A 21,996-nucleotide genomic window follows, 5' to 3' on the forward strand; every position below is an offset into this window, starting at 1 on the left:
GCCAAACTCAGCTGTACTATCAGCTGTGGTTGTGTGTGTTTGCCATATATCATACACATACAACATGAGCTGAAGCACTACATACGTTTAACGATTATCTGTACAGTTCTACATAATATAATATATTATCCACGCTAGCACTGTAATAATGAACTCAGTCAGTCAAAATCAACGAGGGTAAGGACAGAAGACCTTTGCTTGGCAACCGCGGCCAAAGTGAACTGTGTTGATATATCATACTTCGTCACAATCGTACAACTATCATACATAAATATATGACTACATAATGGCAAGCATTGATGAAATTCTGAAAATGCACGAGGAGGGAGGTTCGAAAAACAAAGAAAAGTTGGCTGAAATGCTGATGAAAAATGTTGATGACACTTTGGACAAATTACCACACCAAGGAATGGCTTATGGAACTCTCTATGAAAGTAAAGTACCAAGCATTTCGAAATTACAAATAATAACGTTAATTTGCAGCACTCAACAAACAAAAAGCGATTTTACAATTGCATACTTCCGGAAGTTCAGATAAGTCGTCCGCCTACTTATTGGAATCTGCTGGTGTCTCTGCTAGAAAGCTATTTTGCAGTAGAAAAAGTGAAGCTAATCTGTAATGAAACAGAATGGATTTTATTGCTGGAATTGATAACTGACATTTTGTAAATTTTTAGACCAATAATTGATAGCAGAACAGCATCCGTGGATGGAATTCCAGATAAGCAAGTTAACCAAGATGAAAACTTGATCAATTTTTCCATGGACCCCTTGGAGTTTAGAGACCGCCTAAAAGATCTACCATCAGACTGCGTCATCGTGCAGTTGTCTGAACTCTACCCAGGCCAACGGCCGTTTGATCCTCCCTATGTGCAAACAAGGCCATTGCATCTGGCTCGGTACTGCTGTGGGGAAAACTATATGGACCAGTGTGTTCAGGTTATCGCGCTTCCACAGCCACTGCCAGCAGCCAAAAACTCCGACATTCTTCAGGAGTTAAAAGCTGTTGTCCAAGATAACGTTGAACTGATATCTGCCGGTAACAAATTGGGTTACAAACACACAAGATTGCTGTTGGAAGAGCGTTTTCGAGTTGTACTTGAAGCTGTTCAGGACTGGCTGGGACCATGGAGATGTCTCTTGTTGGGACAGATCTCGAGCAGCAAAGTCAGCTCATCCTGGAATAAAACTATTAGAAAGCTTGCAGATGAACTAAACATTGTAAGACAATTACGATGCTTGAAACAAAATGAAAATTTTATGACTTAAGGAGGAGGAGAACATCTCCAAATTTTCCATGCTGGCGCAGTGCTCAAATGTTTTGAAGAAAGTGGACCTTGTGCATGGCTTGCAAGCGATTGTTCCCAAGACGGTCAAGAACATGGTTGAATTTGTCAGCAATGCTGCAAAGCTGATCAAAAAATATTCCCAGGAGTGTTTTGGGCTGGATTTGCTCAAATTAAATGAGGTCCAAAGGCATCCAGTCATTTTGATTGTTGACAATGTAATTTTAAACTTGAGACGAGAATTTCAATTTAAATATATGTGTATGTATCTGTTTAGAACATTTTTGCTGTACCATGGGAGCAGTTGGACATCGTTCAGGTGCACCCTATGTCCCGGATGCCATGCCTCGCCCTGGTACATGCCATGTTCAAAGCACCAAAATCCAAACGTGAACTGGATCCAGGATCCGCATTCTTTGTCCTCGACCCTGACAAAAATCTACCCCGCGCATCGCAACTGAAGCCTTTGTTTGTTGCTAGGAATGAATGGAAAGGGATCGTAGGGGAAGCTCCTGGAAGTACTGAGATGAAAAAGCACCTACAGGACGATGACATTTACATGTTACTTTTGTTTCTTTCTTGTTGCATTTTTCACTTGAAATAAATCCCTCACAGCTATTGCGGACATGGCTCAGGATCCCATCTGATTCACAACTATGATCACATAAATCTGAATGCAGCTGCAATGCTGATGGGTTGCAGCAGTGCCGATCTCTATAGGCGTGGCGTTCACTGGGAGATGTCTGGAGCCCCTCTCAATTTCATCCTGAGTGGAAGGTAAATAAATTTCTCGTTGCAATTATCATTCTTTAGATATCTTTTTTTCATTGGAAGAAAGTTGTGGTTAGTTCAATTATTATAACTTGGCTGCGAGTGCGAGTTTTAGCCAGTTTTTCATTTAGGATATTGTCTTCTATTTTTTAGTTTTTTCCCATGCAAATATCCACGTATTTAAGCCACTTTAGAAGCTATTAAGATGTTTTGGCATTATATATGGTTCGAAGAAGTATTGTTTAAATGGCTTAACTTTCATGATTCCTGCTCATTTGATGGTCCCACAACAATTGGAAGTTTAGAAAAAATAAACGACCGGTTAGATCTCCATATAACCTTTCCATGTATCAATGAATGGCCTCCAGTCTTGTTGAGAAGTTTGACAATTTTAATACGCTTTTAATTCCTTTGTTTATATTCTTGCCAAAGTCTATACATAAAAATCACTTAAATGGCTTGTAAGTGTTGAAGTGCCTGAAAGCTGTTTTCAAGTTCAAAGCTACCGGAATCCACCGAATCTGTGTCTCAACAAAACATTTAGTGCATTTAAAGAACTCTTAAAAGAACAGTTCTTTATGAAATATTGAACTTATGTCTCACTTCTCTTAAATAATAATGCTCCTATTTGATTTTATTTGTCTGGATATGACAATGTATGGGGCAAAATAGCCCTGCAGAACCATGATAAAGCTAATTTGAGACTAAATGTATTAAATTCACAGCATGAATGTGCTACAATAGTTGCAGGTAAACTGTAAAAACGATCAGTTGCATGAGTAATTTCCCGCTGCACTGAGCGGATATTATTATTGGTCACTTAAAAATTCCATAATAGAAAATTATGCTTTGGGTTTTCTGCCACTTGCAGTAATGACTTTATTTAGTGTTAATGGTATTTTTTTCAGCCCAATTTGTCTTGGAACGCTGTGGACAGTGACTGATAGTGATACTAACAGAATTACGGTCAGACTGCTTGAGACGTGGCTCCCACCTAAGGAGAAAGACTCCCGATACAGAATGGAGCTGTGTTCTCAGGACTTGTCCTTTGCTAAAGTGTTTGAAGATGTTCTGCCACAAAAGGGTCTGTTAGGAGCTTTGAGAAGTGCACAGTCAGTCGCTACCTCAAAAATAATTTCGTCAGCATTTATCGCAATTGGAATTCCAGTATATGTGAAGTAATAGCTCTAGGCGATGGAGAGGGTGATAAAAATAAAATTACGTTATTATTGCATTTATGATTTTAATATTTTTGCTTGACAGTCATCACAGCAAATTTATATCCAAGGGTTGTTCTCAAAGGTATCACACATGCTTGATTCAACTCATTCATCATAATCAGTAAACATCATAATAGCTAGACAATTATGGAAAGTGAAGGAATGTCTACTAATAAACCAAAATATAATTTGATCAGATTGTTGATGCACCATTTCTTGAGAAAATATATATAAAATATTAGAGTAAATACGTGATTTGACAAAGGATAACACATCAATATAAGAAATAATTATTCTCTTCTAAAATAGCTGCACAATAAAGTAAACTAAACTATACAAAATATATAATTGATAATGGCACTTTGAAAATAAATCTACAAATGCAGTTAACTAGTTTCAGTTGGTTAAGAAGTGAGTAAATCACAAGTTATAGCATTAAAAATAGCAAAGCCAGCTACCTACCCTCTTGATTAATGGGGATATATTGGGGAAAATATTTCCAGATGTTTTGAACACATTCTAACAGATTCAACTAAAGAGAAGTCAGGTTGAGAAACTTTGCCGTCTTTCCTCGGCTACCCGAGGCTTCCCAGATGACAACAGTTCCATCCATGGCAGTCGCGTACAGATGTTGCGCGTCAAATGAGTAAACCAAACTACAAAATTGATTAAATTGGTTCTGCTGTCTAGTGACAACGTTAATGAATTTAAAACTTACTCCACAATCGGTGTATTGATGTAATCACACGCGATCTTCCTTATGGGTGACAAGTCCCACGCATTCCATAATCTAAAAATAAAAAACAAATTGTAATATAAAAAATACGTTGCCAAAGGCCAGGTCTAAGCAATACTGCACCTTATCTCTCCAGTCGCCAATCCAGCAGCAACGGCATTGATGGACAAGCCTTCCTGGGCGCACGAGAAACACAAGGCTGTTATTTGTTCCTCGCAAGAAACGGATCCAATCAGCATTGTATTTGCATTGTACAAGCGGAGCATGGATCCACGGTCACTCTTGGAGTCAAACTGCGGGCCAACCAGCGCGATATCACCTGTAGTGTCGCTGACAGCTACCTTCTGCACAGGGCCACCAAAGCCTTCAATCGATCTTACATACAGCAAACTGAAACAAGTGAAAAACTCCAATTAATTTCTGGTAAAAAATTAAGTAATTTGAAGATATTTTAGTTAATTTGTATCTTATACATTAAACAAGCATACAGCTAATAATTAATAGCAATTGGAAAAATTTCCAAAAAAATATAATGAAAAACTTTTTCAAATTTTGAGGATATTTAAGATTGATGGGAATTCCCATCAAAGTAAAGTGAGAACTTTATTTTGAGGAAACATTTTTTTACAGCCATTAGGAAGGTTTTGTTTGAAAGAGATTCAAATACTAAACTCCAATCACTTGCCTATTAAGGTCCCAGATGATTGCAACACCATCCTGGCTGCCAGAAACGGCCACACTGTAAGCGACACTTAGCGCCAAACTGAGCACTGGTCCCTTGTGGCCAAGCAGCTGGACGAGCTCTTTTTTTGGGTTCAGTTGATGCCTATCAGGCTGGATGTCAAAACTCATCACCAAGATACGGCCAGAGGCGAGCGAAATCCATAGTTGAGGCAGGTCTGGCGTGCTGGCACACACAGTCACAGGGTCGAGCATTGGAATCTGCATCAGTGGTGCAGGAGGTTGCTCCTTACGCACTTTGGCTCGTAGAACTCCGTCCGAGTGACCCCACGAGATGAGAGCAGCGCTGAGGACGTTGGGTGTGCCCAGTAAGGTGCCCCGACCATTTTGATTTGTCAATAGCAGCGAAGTGCACGGTGCAAGCCCAAACACATCATTGGATCTGTAACAAAAATGAATGTTTAAACCAGTGGGTTATAGTAATTTATGGCATCTTAATTTAACGTGGTTTAAAGAGCATTTTAGTCAGTTTTAATATCAAACAAAGTTAACATGAAAATATAAAAAAACTTACTAAAGACATGAAATTGATTTTTTTTATCAACAACAAAAAAGGTGTGCAAGCATGAAGTATAAGTTGTTCTTATACCTGAGAGGGACAAGTCCGGTGATTGGCGTTCTATGAGTATGCTTCCAAGCGACCTTTGGTTCTCCCTCAGTTGGTGAGCCCACATAGCTACCCCACCTGAGATTTTGGACGGCACCATGGAAGGGAGGGGCAAACTGCGCTATACTTCTCTTTGACTCTTTATTGGCAAGGGACTGCACGATCATTGGATGAGGCGCCTTGAACAGTTGTCTTGGCATTTGACCATACTGGCGCACCATTGTTATCCTAGCAGCTTTAGTCATTGGGTCATCAACACTGTCTACATCATAGCCATAGTAGGTGCAGGGGTGGTAGACATTAATGGCATCTATTGCTGCTTTGCCTAATGATCAAACAAATAAAACAGGTTAAACAGCTTGTTATTTGAAACTGAACTCAGATAAAAATGATTCCAAGATCAAATATATAACAATTCATGTCACTCAATTCAAATAAAAATAAAATTACCAGTTTGCTTGTAGCCAAAAACTAAATCAATCCAGTGAGGCAAGTTTTCTCTGACATAATCCGACTCAATAGCTTGCCGGTGCGCCAGAACAAAGAATCTAGGGTCACCATTGCACCAAGGTGGCAGTTCCACATCGTGAACTCGTTTGTTGTTTTGTCTGCAGCCAAAATCAAATCCCTCAAAATTTTGAAAGATTTCAGGCATGAAGAAAAACTCAGGGGTCAGTTCTTTGAAGTCAGTGTGGGAATCGCAGCTTGAAAGTCTCCAGGTAGTTTCCAGAGAGTGAAATGTGCGGTCAGCACAGTCAAATTGATTGTCCTACAGCAATAAATATGCGTAAATATTTAGCTTTTGTGTTGTAACATTGCATTCTCGATTTCAAGCCACTTTTACCTGGAAATTAATGAACATCTGCGTGTATGGTGGCACCCGGATTAGAAAGTGCAGTACAGTGCTAGAGTTGGAGTAGTGTGAATTGTAGTGGTATGGATCGCTTGCTCCAAGTTCACTATTCTTCAGTTCAACGTAGGTTTTAAGATACGCTTCTTCTTTCTCCTTTTTTTGAATAGCCATTGGTTTTTCAAGGTTGCGATATACAGATGGGCTGGCAAGGTCTAGTCTGGGGCTCTCGTAGTCTGATATGATAAAGGGAAAAACAGGGTACTGCATCAAATCATTGAAGGAGCGCCCAGCCATCTTGTTCAGTTGAGTGAGATAATCAAAGTTTGATAAAACACCATCCCGCCACAGTTGCATGATACTGTTGAGGTTTTCGGTTGGCAGAAGATTTGGGAAGTGACACTGAGAAATCACCTGAAAAATTGGAATTATATGAGATCAATGAAATAATCGCAATGCCAAAATGTGCCTTACCTGCAAAAAATCATCTCTTAGTTTGGATGATTGAAGTGCAAGCAGATAAGTCCTACCATTGGTCAGGAAAATCTCCACTGCTCTCTCATTCAGTTCAAATCTCCTTTGATGTATTTCCTTAACATCTTCAAACTTCCAAGCCATTGAAGACACATCTTGAGTGGCATCCAAGTCGTCAGACACAAAATATAGGCATGTTTCACCAACAAGGATTTCGCCTGAAACTTCTTGGGTAGGTGTGATCACTTTCACTGTGGTCATGTATTTAATCTTTTCATTGGTGTGAAGACGTTCTATCAGTACTGACGAGCTGCCTTTCCCATCATGTTGAAAGAGGAAACTCAAAGCAGGTCGCTTCAGACAAGCTTCTACAAATTTGTTTTTATAACTTATTGGCCGTGGCTTTAAATCAAATTCATATCTCTTACCTAATTTTAATCGACTCTCAGGCATCAAATACTTTTGTTCCATATTCAAGTGACATCTGGCTAAACGTTTCCTGACTCGAGATGGCCCTTCTGTTGGATCTAATTGCCATGACCTGGAGAGATAGGAAATAAATAATCATAAAAATTCTAAACCACCCATTGCTGAAAATATTGTAGGCAATAAAAACTTAATGTCTTTTTTACATCTAGCGTTTTTTGTGGTTGAAAATCTTTGTATCCACTTGACATCAAGTGTTTTAAAACTAGCAATATATTTTAGTCGCGCGTTCAGTAAATTTGACATGCATTTAATTGTGTACGTTACCTTGGGTATGAAGCAGAAAAGAACCAAACAGCTTTCTCATGGGTCATCTGCTGTACAATACTGTGCCAATGGACCCTCAACTGCACCCTCTCAATAGTAGACGCTTTGATGTGCTCCATGAAAGCTTTTCTCTCAGCATTCTGTGCTTCAACGGCAGCTCTTGTTGCTATCATTGCTGACTCTGTCACAGATTTTGCCAATTCCTCCAGTTTTGTGACAGCTCTAAAAAAAGTTTTAGCGTCTAACGAAAAGAAAAATTTAAGCTACTTACCGTTTTTGTGCAACATCAAGCTGTTTTAAATTGTTTTGCCGCTTCCTGTCGATTTCCTCATGAAATAGAGCCAATTCTTCTGACCACAAAACTGGTTTGCTTGAAGCACTCTTGACGCTGACAATTCCCCATTGGTCCATTCTTGAAATAAGCATTTCACACATGTTGATGTCAGCTGAGGTCAAAGGTAAGCCATTGCGAAGCATCACCAAATCTCTGAGGAACACTGCAAATCTTTGCTCAACCTACAGAAAAAGATAACTGAAGAGATGCCAAGGTATTAAATAGGTAGTCAGTTTACTTGTGTATTAGCCTGCAGTATGGAAGTTAAGATTTCCCTGCACTTGTTATTTTCTAGAAGAGTAGCAACAACAAACATTCTTATTTTCACTGGCTGGCGGGGAGACATCATAAAACCAGCCAGCTGACCAAGGAGAACCCTTATAGTGTCCCTCGCAACCCAGACTGCCCCCTGCCACACAGTACGAGCTGGAGTCCTAGGCTGTTTCTCAAGAGTAGAGCAATGGGCAACCATAAGCGTCAGCAATAGGTCACGGCAGAAAGCATTTTCAGTTTCGCTGACTTTGTAGGTGCTATTTGATGGTTCTGCAACAAATGAGTGAAAAAGTAAGAAAACTTAGGAAAAAATAAAAATGTAGAATAACTAATGGTGGCTTCAGTTGCTGCTGTCTGTATAGAATAATACTATGTCATATTCCCATAAAATTAAACATAGATTACTAAATTTAATATTATTTTTTTCATTCAGGACGTGATGGTTTGGTTCCATCTTGTTTTACATTATTTAGGGAAACTTGTTCAAGCGCTTCCAAATTTCATGCAACTATCACTACAATTTAGATAAAATTAGGTTTGACTTCAATGCTTACCAACGCTAGTCACAAATTCAACTGATTTCTGGATGAGTAATTTGAACCGATCATTGATTTCTCCTCGAGGCACATCTTTTAGTTCTCCACTCAGCGTGAGAACTTGCTGGGCGCAAACTGATCCAAATATTGGCAGGTCTTCGTTGCTTGCTGGCAGCACTAAATAAAACATGAATTGTGACATGGTTATTAAAGAAATTTTCTATCTCACTATTGTCTGGGAAAGCAGGAGAGCTCCTAGGTCTGGATCCAGGCTCTTGAGCATTGGTATTTAAACCCCTCTCTTTGAACCTTTCCAAAGATTTTTCTAGAATAAAGCACTGTGCATCTCTCATGGTTTGAGCGCATCCTGAAGGCCAGCCACAGCGATATCTTTCTTGTTTTTCCAGGTAGCCAAGTTGAAGCAGAAGATCCAGTATAATCTTTTGAAGCAAAGAACGCAGCAGATTAATCAAAGAAAAAATTTTAAGTTTGATTACATTTAATTGAAATCTCAATCCTGCTGGAAAGTTAAAATGGAAAATAATTTAGTTTTCCATTCTTACCTGCATATTCAGCGAACCAGGTTGTCCAATGGCTCTGCCAATGACAGTGGCATAGAAAGTATGAACTCCACCAATTAAAAGGTCTTGTTCTGACAGTGAGACTCCAGGAACTTTGCTCTGAGTTGGAGGCATGTGAGCTACTGCTAGCAAAGTTTGTCCCATGGCCTCCAGCAAACCACATTCCAGGAGCGATCTATGTGAACTTGGCACCTGCAAGAAAAGGATTAATGCCCGAGGCGTATGGATCATGGTTCATTTGATACCCTTGTAATAACTTCTTTCAAAAAGGACACAATATTGTGACACAAAGGTAAATTGCAGACTGATCTTGGAAGTAGAGAGAGAAGTGGAGGAAAACAGGCCATCTGCAGTGAGGTTATGTCCTTCAGAAAGCTGAGGTCAGATAACTCATCAAGCGTCACCTGAGGTGATTTAAAAATAAATTATTATCAATGGGTGTGTCTATCCAAATGGTACACCACTCACATTGAATCTAGTGATCATATTAACGCAAGCGTCAGCCAGTTCACTTGTTGCTTTAAACTGACTAAGCTGATTTGCTAGCAGGAAATAGCCTTTCATTTTTAAAAACTTATTGACTTCCTCATCTGTGGCTCTCTGCATGTAGGCAGTCAAGACACGTACGACTGCTGACCTAACTTTGTCATCAACGTGGTTCGCCATGGTCAAAAGCATATCAGGCCGAATAACATGGTTCAAAACCTGAGAAACCAGTTTCAGAATAACAAAATCAATGGAAAAATAGCTGTTTATTTTGTGTGATCAATAATGGCTTGCTAAATTACCTGCTGACTCATTACATCAGGCAGAACCATCAGGGTGTCCCGGAGTAATAATAATAGGCCTTCAACCACCATGACCTGGCATTTAGCCTTCTCACTTTCCACTTCATTCTCCTTCATTGCCACATCTGATTTGTGCTTTTCATAGCCCAAAATGTTTTCCTTGGGTGTTTCATCATCTTCATCTGGTAGACTAGGGTGATATGAAGAAATTTCCGAGTCATTGCTGTAGCCAAGGCTATTTGTTTTTGCTATCCCATCAATTGGAGCGTAGAGCTGTTGTTCTTCTTCCACCCGATTGCTGTCCAAGTCTAAGTCACTGTCTATATCGTTCTGCTTGATTTGCAAGTTGGCTAGCGCCTTGTTCAGTTTGCTTGCATCAACAGACTGCCGGCGGTCTTCATATCTTGCCTTCCTCTTTTCGAATTCAGCATTGAAATTCTTGCTGAAATCGTCAGTTGCCAAAAGGTAATAAAAGTTTGACCTGTAATCATACATTTCCAATCATCAGATGCGTGGAAAATAGTTCAATTATTTTGTGAGCTTTTTGCTTATGAATTTTTCCAATTCAATTAAAAAATAGTTGTCCAGCTATATTAAAATGTACTACATTGCACAACATAACTTGAAATTCTTAAGGAATATCACAGTTCTTTGGTAAATAAAATAAATTTTCAGCTTGAGTGACAAACCTGGCATGGCTAACATAAGTAGCACTGGCCCTGTGTACGAGCAGGAGGAAATCAGCTACTGCCACAATGTGTGAAAATTCAGGCGGGGCACCCATCAAGGACTTGATAAGTTCCACCAGTGAGCAACTGACATCTAACGGCATCGGTGCACTCAGTTCCTCATTTTCCTCATAAATAAACTTCTCTTTGCAAAATACCAACAGGGTCTCCACCAACCGCACGCGATTCATTTGGGTGGCGTTGAACTCGCGGAAGGGATGGTCATCTCTCAGCAAGGTGTGCATAGCTCTAAAGAGACAGCTGAGCGCAGTGGAGTCCCACGCAGCTTTCACAGTTGTTGCTAGCAGAAATGAGTTGGTCACAATGGCATCCGAAACGTGACTGACAGCCAAGTCACTCGCGGGTAGTTGCAGCGGCATCAGGGAGCGATCAGTGCACGCGTCCAAGAAAGATTTCAGCATATGGGGGCCAGATCGACAGTCTGGAGCCACAAGCACCTGCAACAGCAGTTTGTGATGCTCTGCGAGTTGAGTGAAGAGTTCTGCATCGCTCTGGGCAAGTCGCAGAAGCAACGAGGCCGCTAGAGCTTGTTCTGCTTCAGGACAGCCTAGCTCAACAACCCGTCCTAAGAGTACCAAAAAGACCTGCAAACCAGATATTGTGGGATGAGGAGTGATGAGAAGAACATTTCCATTTAGTTTAATGGAAGTGTCAAAAGGATCGTATAACTGTACAAAAATAAAAACTTATCCAATTTTAAGAACATATCAGTACATAGCAGCTATTTAAAACCACAATCATACCTGAATTCCGCCCAAAAGAGTAGCAGCAGCAGCAAGTCCTTTAAACTGCTGGGCTTCAATTTTTTTATTAGCGGACACCAAAAACAATGGTGTCATGGTCAGCGGGACTTGCTGACTTGCACGCTGCTCAGAGGCCACTACCCTGAATCCAACAGAGCTCTGTTGGAAGATAGAACCTGTAGACACAATAATTTAAGGTAAAATAATCCTCTCAAATGTAACGTGTTACCTGTTGCATTTGCAACGACTGTAGGATAAACATGCATCATATTACAGTGTTGGGCTGAGTATGTGACCAAAAGGTATTCTTGGAGCGCTTTCAGATTGACGCTGGGACCTTCTAGCACCTGTTCCCAACTCAAGCCACTGTTTACTGTTTTCGAATTAATCAGCTGAGAAAAATTTGGCTTTAGCTGGTTGACTTCGCATTCAGTAAGATTTGTAATATTTGGGCCCAATCCAGCTAGGTATATTGCCCGCTCTCTTGTGAAAACTGGCACCCTGAACATCATAACACTTCCAAATTGCCATCTGCCTCTGTGAAATATATGAAAAATATTGAGTTCGATATTCCTAGTTCAGTAAAATCTGATTTAAATTTTTGTCGATCATATTTACTTCAGATTTACATTAAATGGAAAGATTATATTTACCTGTTCATTTAAATTGTTAAGGTAAAAAGTTCAATGCACTAATCACTCTACAGATTCAAACTTACATTTGTTTGTTACTCAAATTAGCCGCGTGTCCAAGCAAAAAGCAAGCAGGTCTGCTTTTGCGGACAAGAAGGCCACTGAACTTGAGATGCGTTTTTGTCTCTTTCCAGCCATCGAGGAAAAGGGTAACCTCTATTATGGACTTCTTTTGCTGCATTGAGTCTTTGACATTGACTGCCAGGTGATGCCAGTTGCCTTTGGGGAGAAATTGGCTTATCACCGATTCGGCGAGTATTTCATATTTGTTGTCTGAGCGGCAGAGGCGCAGACAGAGCATCTCAGAGGTTGCATCTGCCCAAAACTCAAGGGTTACAGATTCTCCTCCAAGCGAGAACAGATGGACAAGATTCTGGATAGATTGGGCAGATTTCATGCTGTCTGTCAGTGAGGAATGAGAAGAACCTGAAGAACAATAAAAAAGTTATTATTTCAATTCAACTGACTAATAATATTTAATGTAAGATAAGTTCTCAAAAGTTTCCTGTGGATTCATTTCATGATTCATTAAGTTAAAAACTCAATCAACCTAACTAGGAATTTTCTTCAGACTTCAGGTGATTCAAAGGCATACATTTAGATTCATCATAGATTTAAGTTTTATGACATGTGAAGCAAAAATTAGAGCTATAGCGACCAAACCAAAAAGTATTTATGTCGCTTTATATTATAAATGGTGTAGAAAACAGAAGCTCGAGTGTTCTAAGGATATATTGCACTTCTTATTATTTGCCCTTTATTTTTACCATCTGATTTGTGTTTCTCGACTTCACTACTAATATCTAGAAAATAAGCGTTTCGCAACTAATAACCCATTTTTAAGTGAGATTGCAACAGACTTCTAAATCTAATTTTAGTCTATCAAAACGGATTCTGAACTGAAATGATTCAAGGAAAAAATCAACAGCATGCTTATGTAAGAATATTGCCACTTACCAGTGCAAAGCGCTTGATTCCAGTCTGATGTTATAGAGCCACCAGAACAGCTTGCACTAGAATTTCTTGGTGTTGTTAAGATGATAGGGATATCTGATGTTCCAATCTCTGATCTCAACCACAGAGATGCGGAGAAACCATTTGTCCACATTGACCAACCAATAGATGTGTTCAGAGGCAGGGCCACTGCAGAGGTTGCCCAAGCTGAACATGTGCTGGATTGAAGGTGTTTGGAGTGCATGTCCAAGCTGAAACGTTCCGCTTCTTTGGCCAACGCTGGTACCCCTAGTGGAGTGCAGTCTGAGTCGGTAGGAAAGCAGAGGATGAAGTGAGGCTGCGGCCGCGTCTGGGAAGCCAGCTGAGCCAGAGGTGTCAGAAGAACGTCGCAAGGAGGGTCCTGTGATTACATTGAGTAAATAAATCTACATATAATATTTTTAAGATTTAAATACCTCCGATTTGAAAAAATTCAAATACATTGAGAGCTCTTGAGGAGTTATACTGTATCTGGCCAGGAGGCAAACAAATTCCAAGATGACTTGCTGAAGCTCAGTTTTCTCCATGTCTCTTACAGCCAAGAAGTTTGAAAACCCTACACAGAAGTATTATACAATTATTGTGTTATTGTTACTTAACACTGATAAGCGCACAAACCTGAGAGCAGTGTTGCTATGACTCCGTGATTGGCTAGAGTCACACAGTTTTGTGGACTGTCTCGGCACAAGGAAGTTAACTTTTGGATGATGTGAACCATACTAGGATGTAATTCTCCATCAAATTTATCATTGAGTTCAACCATTAGGAGGACGACCAAGCGGCATAGCTGTGGCTGGCTGAGAGTGTTGGCTTTCACTGATTGCTGATACATGATGGGGCTCAAGAAAGATGGACTCTCGACGTTTATGGCAGTATCTTCAGTGATTTCAGAAAGATACTCGGCCACTTCTACATCAGCCTCATATCCTTCATCAGCGGTTAAGTAGGAGTTATCAATTGATGACGCCTCTGCTTCATCCAGATCATGGCTGCTGGAAGGAGGCAGAGAAATGTTCTGCAGCACAGAGGGTATGTTCGGCAACTGAAATCAAGAGTTCAAAAGTTTTCTTCCAAATCTAAAAAGTCGATTTCTAGTGATAGAGAAGAGCAACTCAAAATATATTTTATTTTATTTTCCAAATGCTTGTCTTTCCCACTATGATGCATACATTGAATATACATTAACATGCATTGTCGGCTCTCTGTGTCAACACAGCAGACAAATCAAATCAGCCATTGCCCAATATTCTCTTTATTTGTAAATAGCTGTGGATATAACAAAAAACCAAGACTCTAAGAAATTTTCTGAGGTTTGATAATGGTATGATGATATAATTTCAATTAAAGCATTAAGCAAGTGAATCCAACAAAATTTTTAACCCATCCCAACAAAGAGCAAAAGCTTGAAAGTATTTAATTTAATTTCCTTTATTTGTATTATTATTATAGTACGATCTTAAACACATTAAGGTGTTAAGACAAGAGCACAGGAGGAAATTTGTTATAAACGCTATCACTTTCAAGTAAAGCGTTATCAAAACTCACTTCTGGTCTGCTCCTTGCTGGCAACACCTGCTGGTCAAAGAAATGAGTCGAAGCGCATCGCAACAGCATGTCACCTATGGCTTGGACGTGCGTCCTGCCTCTAGGTTTCAACGTAAGAACTGCTTCTTGAACGCACGTAAGGACGCTGTGCTCATCTGCTCAGCAAGAAATAATAAGGTTAGTGCTCTCTATTAAATCTTTCATTTAGTGCAACGCAAGTTCTTCGTACCATCATTAGCTGTATTCAAAGTACCAGATATTCCCAAACAAACAGTGATGAGAGCTTCTAAGAGTCGCACAGTTAAATAAAGTTCAGAGCCTCTGTGAAAATCGTCTGTGAAAGTGCCATTCGAGTTATCATTTAAGTCTCACGCTTTGATGCTAGTTTTACCATTGTCAGTTGAGCCTCTAACAGCTTGATTGACAACCAAATTCAGCAGCTTTCTTGCTTGAGTGGCAAGTCCGTGGTTAGAGAGTTGAAAACGAAATTCAGGGCTGCATGCAGTTAGACTAGCGCATGATTTCCAGAAAACAGCGGCCAAACTGACTTGCTGAAGAAGCCTGAAAAATGCATATTAACATCAAAATTATCAGTTTTATGGAGGTTTTTTATATCTTTCTGATAGCATACACGTAGCATAATATCACATTTTTCATATATTGATTTATAACAAAATAGAATGATTCCATGCATAGCTCACTGGTTCCTGCTTGGTGTTGGATAGTCATTTGATTGCTGCTCAGAGGAATCGGTGGTCTCTGTTGGACATCCACTGTCACCTTCGAAGTTTCCTTGGTGGAGCCTGTCTCTCTTCTGCTGTTTGGCAGATATCTTCTGTAGTGAGCTGATGAGCACTTGGCTTGTGTTCTCCAAAGCTGTTAGCAACATGCTCAATGAAGTGAGCTTAATGGTCTCCTCCGACGGCTCATTTGTGCTTCGCCACAGCTCAATAATAATGGTCACCTCAAGGATGGAGCAGCAAAGCTTGGAGTAACAAGGCAATTTAATCAGCTCGTAGATACTTTCTAATCCACCATGACTGATGAATTCCTTGGCGAATGCAACGTTGCAGAGTTGAGATGAAAATATCGAGAGGCAGCAAGTGACCATAAACTGAGCCACTTCATTCTCAGGTCCCTGGTCTTTTTGACTCAGGAAAATAGGGAAGACAACTTTAAAGAGCAGTTCTCTTTTCACTATGTTACTTGCAGTTGGTATAACTTTAAAGAGGTGCTCTATAATTATATAGCAAATTTTGACGTCTTCTGACTCAAGTAAATTTCTGTAAGCCTCTAAGCAACTCCAACTGTTATTGCAATTATTTGCACTCTCCTCCAGTAACAATACTGATGATTCATGTAGGGTTGAAGATGAAGAGTTGTCCGTCGAGAAACCAGAGGGAGACAAAAATAGCTGTAGCATTCTGGAACCGCAAATCGAGCAAGATGCAGACACGCCAGCTGCGCTGCCCAGCTCAGAGTACAACACCTGCGAAACGATAAAATAAAGAATTTTTTAAAACCACTTGATAAAATCAAATTATCTACAACAGCTCTACAATAATAAATTCAAATTATCAAAAGGTGCAAATGAAACACTTGCTAGACTTTAAGTGTAATCCAAATAAGCTGTTTGATAATTAATTGCCGCACCTTCTCTAATAATGACAACGCCAAGGTGCTCAGCTTGAAGTCGTTTCTTGAAACAATCTTCAGCATGGGGTCCAACAGGGCACTCGGTGGCTGACAGCAACAAGAGCCACAGTACGCCATGACTTTGAGAGTGCGCATCTCAACCTCAAAGACTTCGCACTGCTGGGCAACTCTGGTCAGCACCATGAACAACTTGGCGATGCAGCACGAGGATAAAAATGGCTTGTACGATTGTCCCATTAGATTGTGATGATGATGCCTCTCAAACATGCTGCACTGCTTGTGCCTCGGCCGTTTGCATACATGAGAGTGCACATATTCAGAGCGCACTTTCTTCAGTAACGCGATCAGCAAGCCTACCAGGTTGATGAGCTTCTTCACTCGGCAAATGTTCACCAGCTGCATTTCTTTTTTCAGCAAGAGAGCAATCGTTTTTTCAAACAGATGACTGCCCTGGCTCTCAGAAAACGGTCGAAATACTTCCACAAAGTCTATAGATCTGGAAAATGAAATAAATGCTGTCACTTCAAAGTGTAAAAAATAATTTAAAAAAAAATTCATTGATTTATTAGACAAGAAAAGTTAGGAAAATAATTGTAAAAAGGCGACAAATTGAAATATCATTTTCAAAAACGTACCTCTCATGTTGTTGTAAGATCGAGTAATAAAAGCACAAAATTGAGTGGATGCAGCCATAGACAAGCTCATGGCTCTTGGCCACGTATTCAGTTTGTTCAGCTTCAGCTTTGTGCACCGCGTCCTCCAGTACACGCACCAGTAAGGAAATTGTGTTGTTGTGCACCACTAAGTTGCTTGGCTCATGCATAGTGACCACCCTTGAGAGGGCCGTCGCCAGAAGTCGGGTTAGGGAGCACTTGATCTCAAGGTCGAGCTCCTTAAGACCAAAGGAAAGCGAACCAAACTGGAGCGAACACAGTTCCTCTAGGGCAAAGCTGATGGCCTGCACCGAAGTCTGGCAGTTGGAGTCCAACGGCTCAGATAGACAAAGTTTGCGCACCAGGTTTATCAGAAGCTGGCTGTAGCTGAAGGCGCTAAGTTCAGCTGTCTCAGCACATTTTGTTTTCTCGGTGAAAAAATCGCCTGGGCTGACACTTCTTTTCACAGATCTGCATTTTTCAAACTCATCATCGCTTCGCACGACTGATGTAAAATAGTCAAAGTCCATCGGATTTAGGTGGATTCGAAGAGTGGGGGCGATTATTGGAGACTCCCCGTCTTTGTCCTGCAGGACAAAAAAGGAAAACAGATTTTGCTCTCGTCTTATAATGAGAATGCAATAAGTTAAATTGAAAGAAGTAAGAGTTACGGCATTTACTTGAAATTCGTTGTCTGAATCACTTGTTGCTGTTGGCTGTTGATAAGAACTGCAAGAAGAACGCTTCCGCCTATATCGCACAGAGCTGCTTGTCGAACTGGCGTTTGAGTGTCTAGGTTGCATGCTACCAGTGGACCACCCCTTGAAATATACATGCATTTTTTTAGTTTAGAGCTCGTATAAGTTTAGCAGAGGGTAAGAACGACGCTTCAATCAACAAAGTCAAGTACAGTTTAAAAAATAAGTGCACAGAAGACGAGTTCACACTAGGTCACTGTGTAGAAACAAATATTGCAGGCGCCGTCGTTTTGATATGGGTATATTTATAAATCTCCAGAGTAAGTAGTATGAATAAAACAATAATTCCGTAATTTAACTCGATAAGAAAATATCAACCTTTTCTATTCTTCTTTCCTTGATAAATGTATCGTCATAAGAATTTTTTAATATAATATTCGACATATATAGTGAATAGATCAATAGACAATCAACCAAGGTAGATATATCAAAGGTGATTGTAGACTCACTTTTGGAAAGCTGCTGTGTTTATGGCTAAAGATGACGTCAAATTTTTCCTGGGGTTCCCGGTGGAAGAATGGACTGTCGTTTCCCGCGGCGTTTTTAATAGGGTCACGCTGGCAAATTGGGTACAATGACACAAGCAGTCCTGCAAGTTCACGGCCACAGGCGATTCCCTAAAATGTGTATTATTGATAGCAAAACGCAATGATAAGACGCCGAGAAGTGGCACATTTGGCACGGCGCCAACCGGGTCAGAGCGCGCGCGAGCGCGCGAAAAGTGCCAAGGGCAATTGAGAGATACTTGCCTGTGTGCCCAAGAGGTTGAGGGCCAAGAGGCACTTGGTGCCTCGGCCTTGCAGCAGGTACCTCTGCAGAGGTTTGGTGTCATCGTTGACTCCACCTGGCTGCTGTTGACAAAGTTGGTGCACATCGGTCAGCAATTCGCAGCTGATCAGAGTGCCTGCCAAGCTTGGAATGCTGCGATACAATTAGCAACGGAACGATTTTTATTAATTTGGAGTAAATTAAGTGTTTTGTATTAAAATGCACACGAAATTAGACATTAAATTCATGTAAATAATACTGCCAACTACAATCGGAGTAAAATATCAATACAAGTTTGTAAAATTTATTTAGTATAAGTGGTTCATTCAGAGTCAATTTTATAGCATGATTCGCACGATTCATTCAATTAATGCTTGAAATTTTTCCACATGATGGTAAGACTTAATGATTTGCTTGTTCTGAAAATTTCTTCATCAGTGCATGGCATTGAAAGATTCATTAAATGATAAAAAAGTCTCGTACCAAAAAGAGAGCAGTAGTTCATTGAAATTATCTGCTGTGCAGTCCTTGTAGGCCGTGAGCAGCTCGATGAGGAATATTTCGGTCCATTGTGTTTTCTGCAACAAGAAAGGAGCACGCATATCAATCTGATTAGCAAGAATGAAGTGCGCAAAGCGCCGCGTTTTATGGGCAGCGTGTCGACCCATGGCGTCGGGTCACACTACTACTTCCTGCTACCATAATTGTGAACCAACAACAAGCCAATAGACACTATTATGCAGTCGATGAACTGCACTAGTTACTAAACATGAGACGAGATGGGCCAAAGGTCAAGGCGGTGGCGCCCGAAAGGCAGCGCCCGCCGCCAGGGCTCTTTGGGCTTGACTTTTGAGCCGACTCAATCAATCTGACAATATCTCACTGACATAGTGTGTCAATGGTTACGCAGATAAGTTGACAAATTTCATGCACTTTCGCCAGCTAGCGTGGGTCGACGACCGTCCTTTAGCCAGGCACGAAGAAAGGATGCCTCTTGTCAGCTTGAAAGCAGATCAGTTCAAAAGCCTGCGTTTGACTCATCACGTTTCTCAACAGACAATTTTTGTGCTGTCTCAGTAGCAATCTATTGTAGGCTATAAAGAGGGTGGATTATGGAACTTAATAAAATATAAAACTTCAAAATATTCTCAAAGTGCTGAGCACAACTGGCGGACCAATAAATTGACAAATTTAACTGCGAGTTTTACCATTCAACTCTCAAGATGAAAAGAAATGTAAAACATCAAAATCTATAGTAAATAATATAATTTTGCTGTTGATAAAAATTCAGCTTAGTAAATATTTCTCTATATAAGTGAATTGAGTGTTTATCATTTGGGGTTTTACTAATGCATCTGATATTTTTAAGTAAACGAATTTGACATTATTTTTAATTAGTGGTATCAGTGCGAACACTATTTTCAAATCTACCTTATTGTCAATGCAGCTTGGTTACATAACATCTTTTATTATTGATTGATATTGAGATTCTTCGGTGAAAGATCAAGTTGCAAGGAAATTTCCGGGTAATGAAATCACTTTATGTATAGAATTTTGTGCACACTAAAGGAAAAACGAAAAACGTGGCAAGTAGCAACGGGAAACTATTTAAATAGAAAATTAGAACAGTGCAAGACCTAGTAAGTCAAAACATAGAAGTAGAATAAAGGAATGGATGAAGTTTACTTATCAAACAATGAATTTAATATTTTAGCTCATATTATAAGCTCAAATTATGGCTGAGTTTTAAAATGTAGCGAGGAAAAAGTGAAATTAAGAGAGAAACCTTTTATCATAAACAAGTTTTCCATAATAATTTATGTTTGGTACAGAAATTCACTCAAAATATATTAAAAAAGGAAAATAGAATGATTATAGTGTAAGGTTCGATAATTACCTCATTTGAAGTATTCTTGGCCTGGACGAACTGTTCCCAGGAGGTGATCAAGTGTTCACTCACATTTCGCCTGCTTCGCACTGGAGCCATCTCTGGCTCTTCTCATACTAAATTAACAAGACGACGTCTTCTTCATCTCGTTCTGCAAACAAGTGGGAACGACACGAATTATCCTCGTGACCGATCGATGAAAAAGCCGACTCATTTATGCTCAAATCGCGCCGACCAAAATAGAGCCAATTAAGTGCGAAAGAAATCAGTGGCCTACTTTACGCGCGACAGAGACAAATGAGCAACACTTCTTCATCAAAAATATTAATAGTAATACTGCGTATTTGACGTATTCGAGAGGATTCGAGCCTGGCGGGTTATGTCAGGTCACTGGGCCATTGATTAAAACGCAAAGGTCGCGGAGGGAAAGAAATTAAAAACAGAGCGTTTTTGTGTACAACATATATAGTACGTATATCTACGTGCGGGCACAGAGGGAAGGACTGATGAGAGGAGAAGAACGGATCGATGGCAGCAGGTGAAAGTCGAGGAGAGTGGCTCGTACTAATTAAATCTGGGCTGGAACGACTTACAGAGCGCGGAATGCGAAAATCAATCGCTGCCGTTCGCGAGGTCACGAGTTGAATCTAGGCTTCTTTCCTCTTTCGAGGCAGAGGAGCAGGGCCAGGCCCAAGACCACAGGGACAGAGACAATAAAGGGGGTGTGGTTGCTCGCCAAACTTCTCAAAACAAACCGCCGATTTTCTTTCATCTGCTTTACTTTCGGTTGCGAAAGGTCAAAGGACTAACAGAAACGGTACTCACGGTGCAATCGTGGACAGCGGACCGCTAGCAGTTAGCAGTGCTGGCCGTGAACGCATTAATCGAGCGTCTCTCTACTAGGCTCCGCGTCGGCGAGCGTGTGTGCAGCGAGCGAGCACAACAAACACGGCCCCCGACTGCGCTGCGCACGTGACTGGGGCTATCCCTTTGTTACGGAAGGTCACACGCGCCGCTCCGCTCCTATTGGACGCGCAAAACGCACTAGACTGACGCAAAAACAGGACACATGATGCTCGGCAAAACACGCAACGCAAACATCATCTTTTTGGCACTGATTTCGGCCTTGAAAAAGTTGATTAAAAGTTGATATAGTTATGTACATCTCGACGGCTCCTTTTTAGTCCAAGCGAGCAAGAATTTTGCATTTTGCGTCGAATTCCCTCGGCTCAGTGCTCAGCAGCACGGTCCACTCACTCTCGCACGCAGACAGTCGAGCTCTTCCAATTTTTATTTTCAGTCTTCATTCCACAGGGCTTCGCTACTTCACACTTCACTCAAAACCTCGTGATTATGCTGCATAACTGCGCTGCACCTTGACTACAAAACTCGTTTAGGAAAGTATCGGGAGAGAATACATTTCATCAAATACCACTGATTTTTTAATTCAAGTCACGCGCTTCTTGTGGTGCGTGTATATATGTTGGTTGTTATTAATCTATAGTAATGCATACATGGCAAACTATTAATAGGACTTTGTCTCAAGCGTCTCCAGCTTTATATTCAATTATTATTATATTTCAAGTAAATTAATCCTGCTT

At 40.4% G+C, this 21,996-nt stretch overlaps 3 protein-coding genes across 5 annotated transcripts in view; 2 read left to right on the forward strand and 1 right to left on the reverse strand.

The window, feature by feature from the left end:
* LOC135934449 (EEF1A lysine methyltransferase 2) overlaps positions 1-21,996 on the forward strand; it is a 233,086-nt gene that overhangs the window by 187,735 nt on the left and 23,355 nt on the right. The window lies entirely within an intron of this gene.
* Sse (separase) lies at positions 46-3,295 on the forward strand. Its single transcript, XM_065492607.1, has 7 exons — positions 46-434; positions 484-616; positions 678-1,221; positions 1,271-1,504; positions 1,564-1,847; positions 1,902-2,063; positions 2,966-3,295. The coding sequence occupies exons 1-7, from the start codon at positions 287-289 to the stop codon at positions 3,237-3,239; spliced, it is 1,779 nt and encodes a 592-aa protein (XP_065348679.1). The 5' UTR covers positions 46-286; the 3' UTR covers positions 3,240-3,295.
* mv (mauve) lies at positions 3,281-21,365 on the reverse strand. 3 transcript variants are annotated; one of them, XM_065492579.1, is made up of 37 exons: positions 21,221-21,365; positions 20,405-20,546; positions 18,991-19,085; positions 18,489-18,660; positions 18,189-18,356; positions 17,662-17,802; positions 16,964-17,568; positions 16,326-16,824; positions 15,374-16,161; positions 15,064-15,233; positions 14,902-15,006; positions 14,673-14,827; positions 13,746-14,169; positions 13,544-13,683; positions 13,092-13,488; positions 12,161-12,560; positions 11,672-11,979; positions 11,443-11,618; positions 10,640-11,283; positions 9,951-10,431; positions 9,631-9,867; positions 9,408-9,566; positions 9,145-9,354; positions 8,811-9,021; positions 8,600-8,758; positions 8,011-8,315; positions 7,710-7,954; positions 7,439-7,660; positions 7,114-7,226; positions 6,686-7,053; positions 6,206-6,625; positions 5,812-6,130; positions 5,344-5,686; positions 4,699-5,136; positions 4,137-4,403; positions 3,996-4,067; positions 3,281-3,933 (listed from the first exon to the last, which is right to left on the reverse strand). In XM_065492579.1, the coding sequence occupies exons 2-37, from the start codon at positions 20,492-20,494 to the stop codon at positions 3,810-3,812; spliced, it is 10,170 nt and encodes a 3,389-aa protein (XP_065348651.1). In that variant the 5' UTR covers positions 20,495-20,546; positions 21,221-21,365; the 3' UTR covers positions 3,281-3,809. The 3 variants fall into 3 exon arrangements, with proteins under 3 accessions (XP_065348651.1, XP_065348668.1, XP_065348660.1); XM_065492596.1 differs by lacking the exon at positions 21,221-21,365 and adding an exon at positions 20,989-21,160; XM_065492588.1 differs by lacking the exon at positions 21,221-21,365 and adding an exon at positions 20,733-20,879.

This window comes from Cloeon dipterum, chromosome 1 (assembly GCF_949628265.1).
Source record: "Cloeon dipterum chromosome 1, ieCloDipt1.1, whole genome shotgun sequence".
Taxonomy (NCBI): Eukaryota; Metazoa; Arthropoda; class Insecta; order Ephemeroptera; family Baetidae; genus Cloeon; species Cloeon dipterum.

What these genes read in the sequence shown, in the direction of transcription:
- Sse (XM_065492607.1), top strand. Translation starts at nt 287, where the DNA reads ATGGCAAGCATTGATGAAATTCTGAAAATGCACGAGGAGGGAGGTTCG. An exon ending in TTATGGAACTCTCTATGAAA is followed by an intron (nt 435 to 483) that starts GTAAAGTACCAA and finishes GTTAATTTGCAG; the next exon opens with CACTCAACAAACAAAAAGCG. An exon ending in TCATTTTGATTGTTGACAAT is followed by an intron (nt 1,505 to 1,563) that starts GTAATTTTAAAC and finishes GTATCTGTTTAG; the next exon opens with AACATTTTTGCTGTACCATG.
- mv (XM_065492579.1), bottom strand. Translation starts at nt 20,494, where the DNA reads ATGGCTCCAGTGCGAAGCAGGCGAAATGTGAGTGAACACTTGATCACC. An exon ending in ATTCAGACAACGAATTTCAA is followed by an intron (nt 17,569 to 17,661) that starts GTAAATGCCGTA and finishes TTTGTCCTGCAG; the next exon opens with GACAAAGACGGGGAGTCTCC. An exon ending in AATTTGAGTAACAAACAAAT is followed by an intron (nt 11,980 to 12,160) that starts GTAAGTTTGAAT and finishes TATATTTCACAG; the next exon opens with AGGCAGATGGCAATTTGGAA.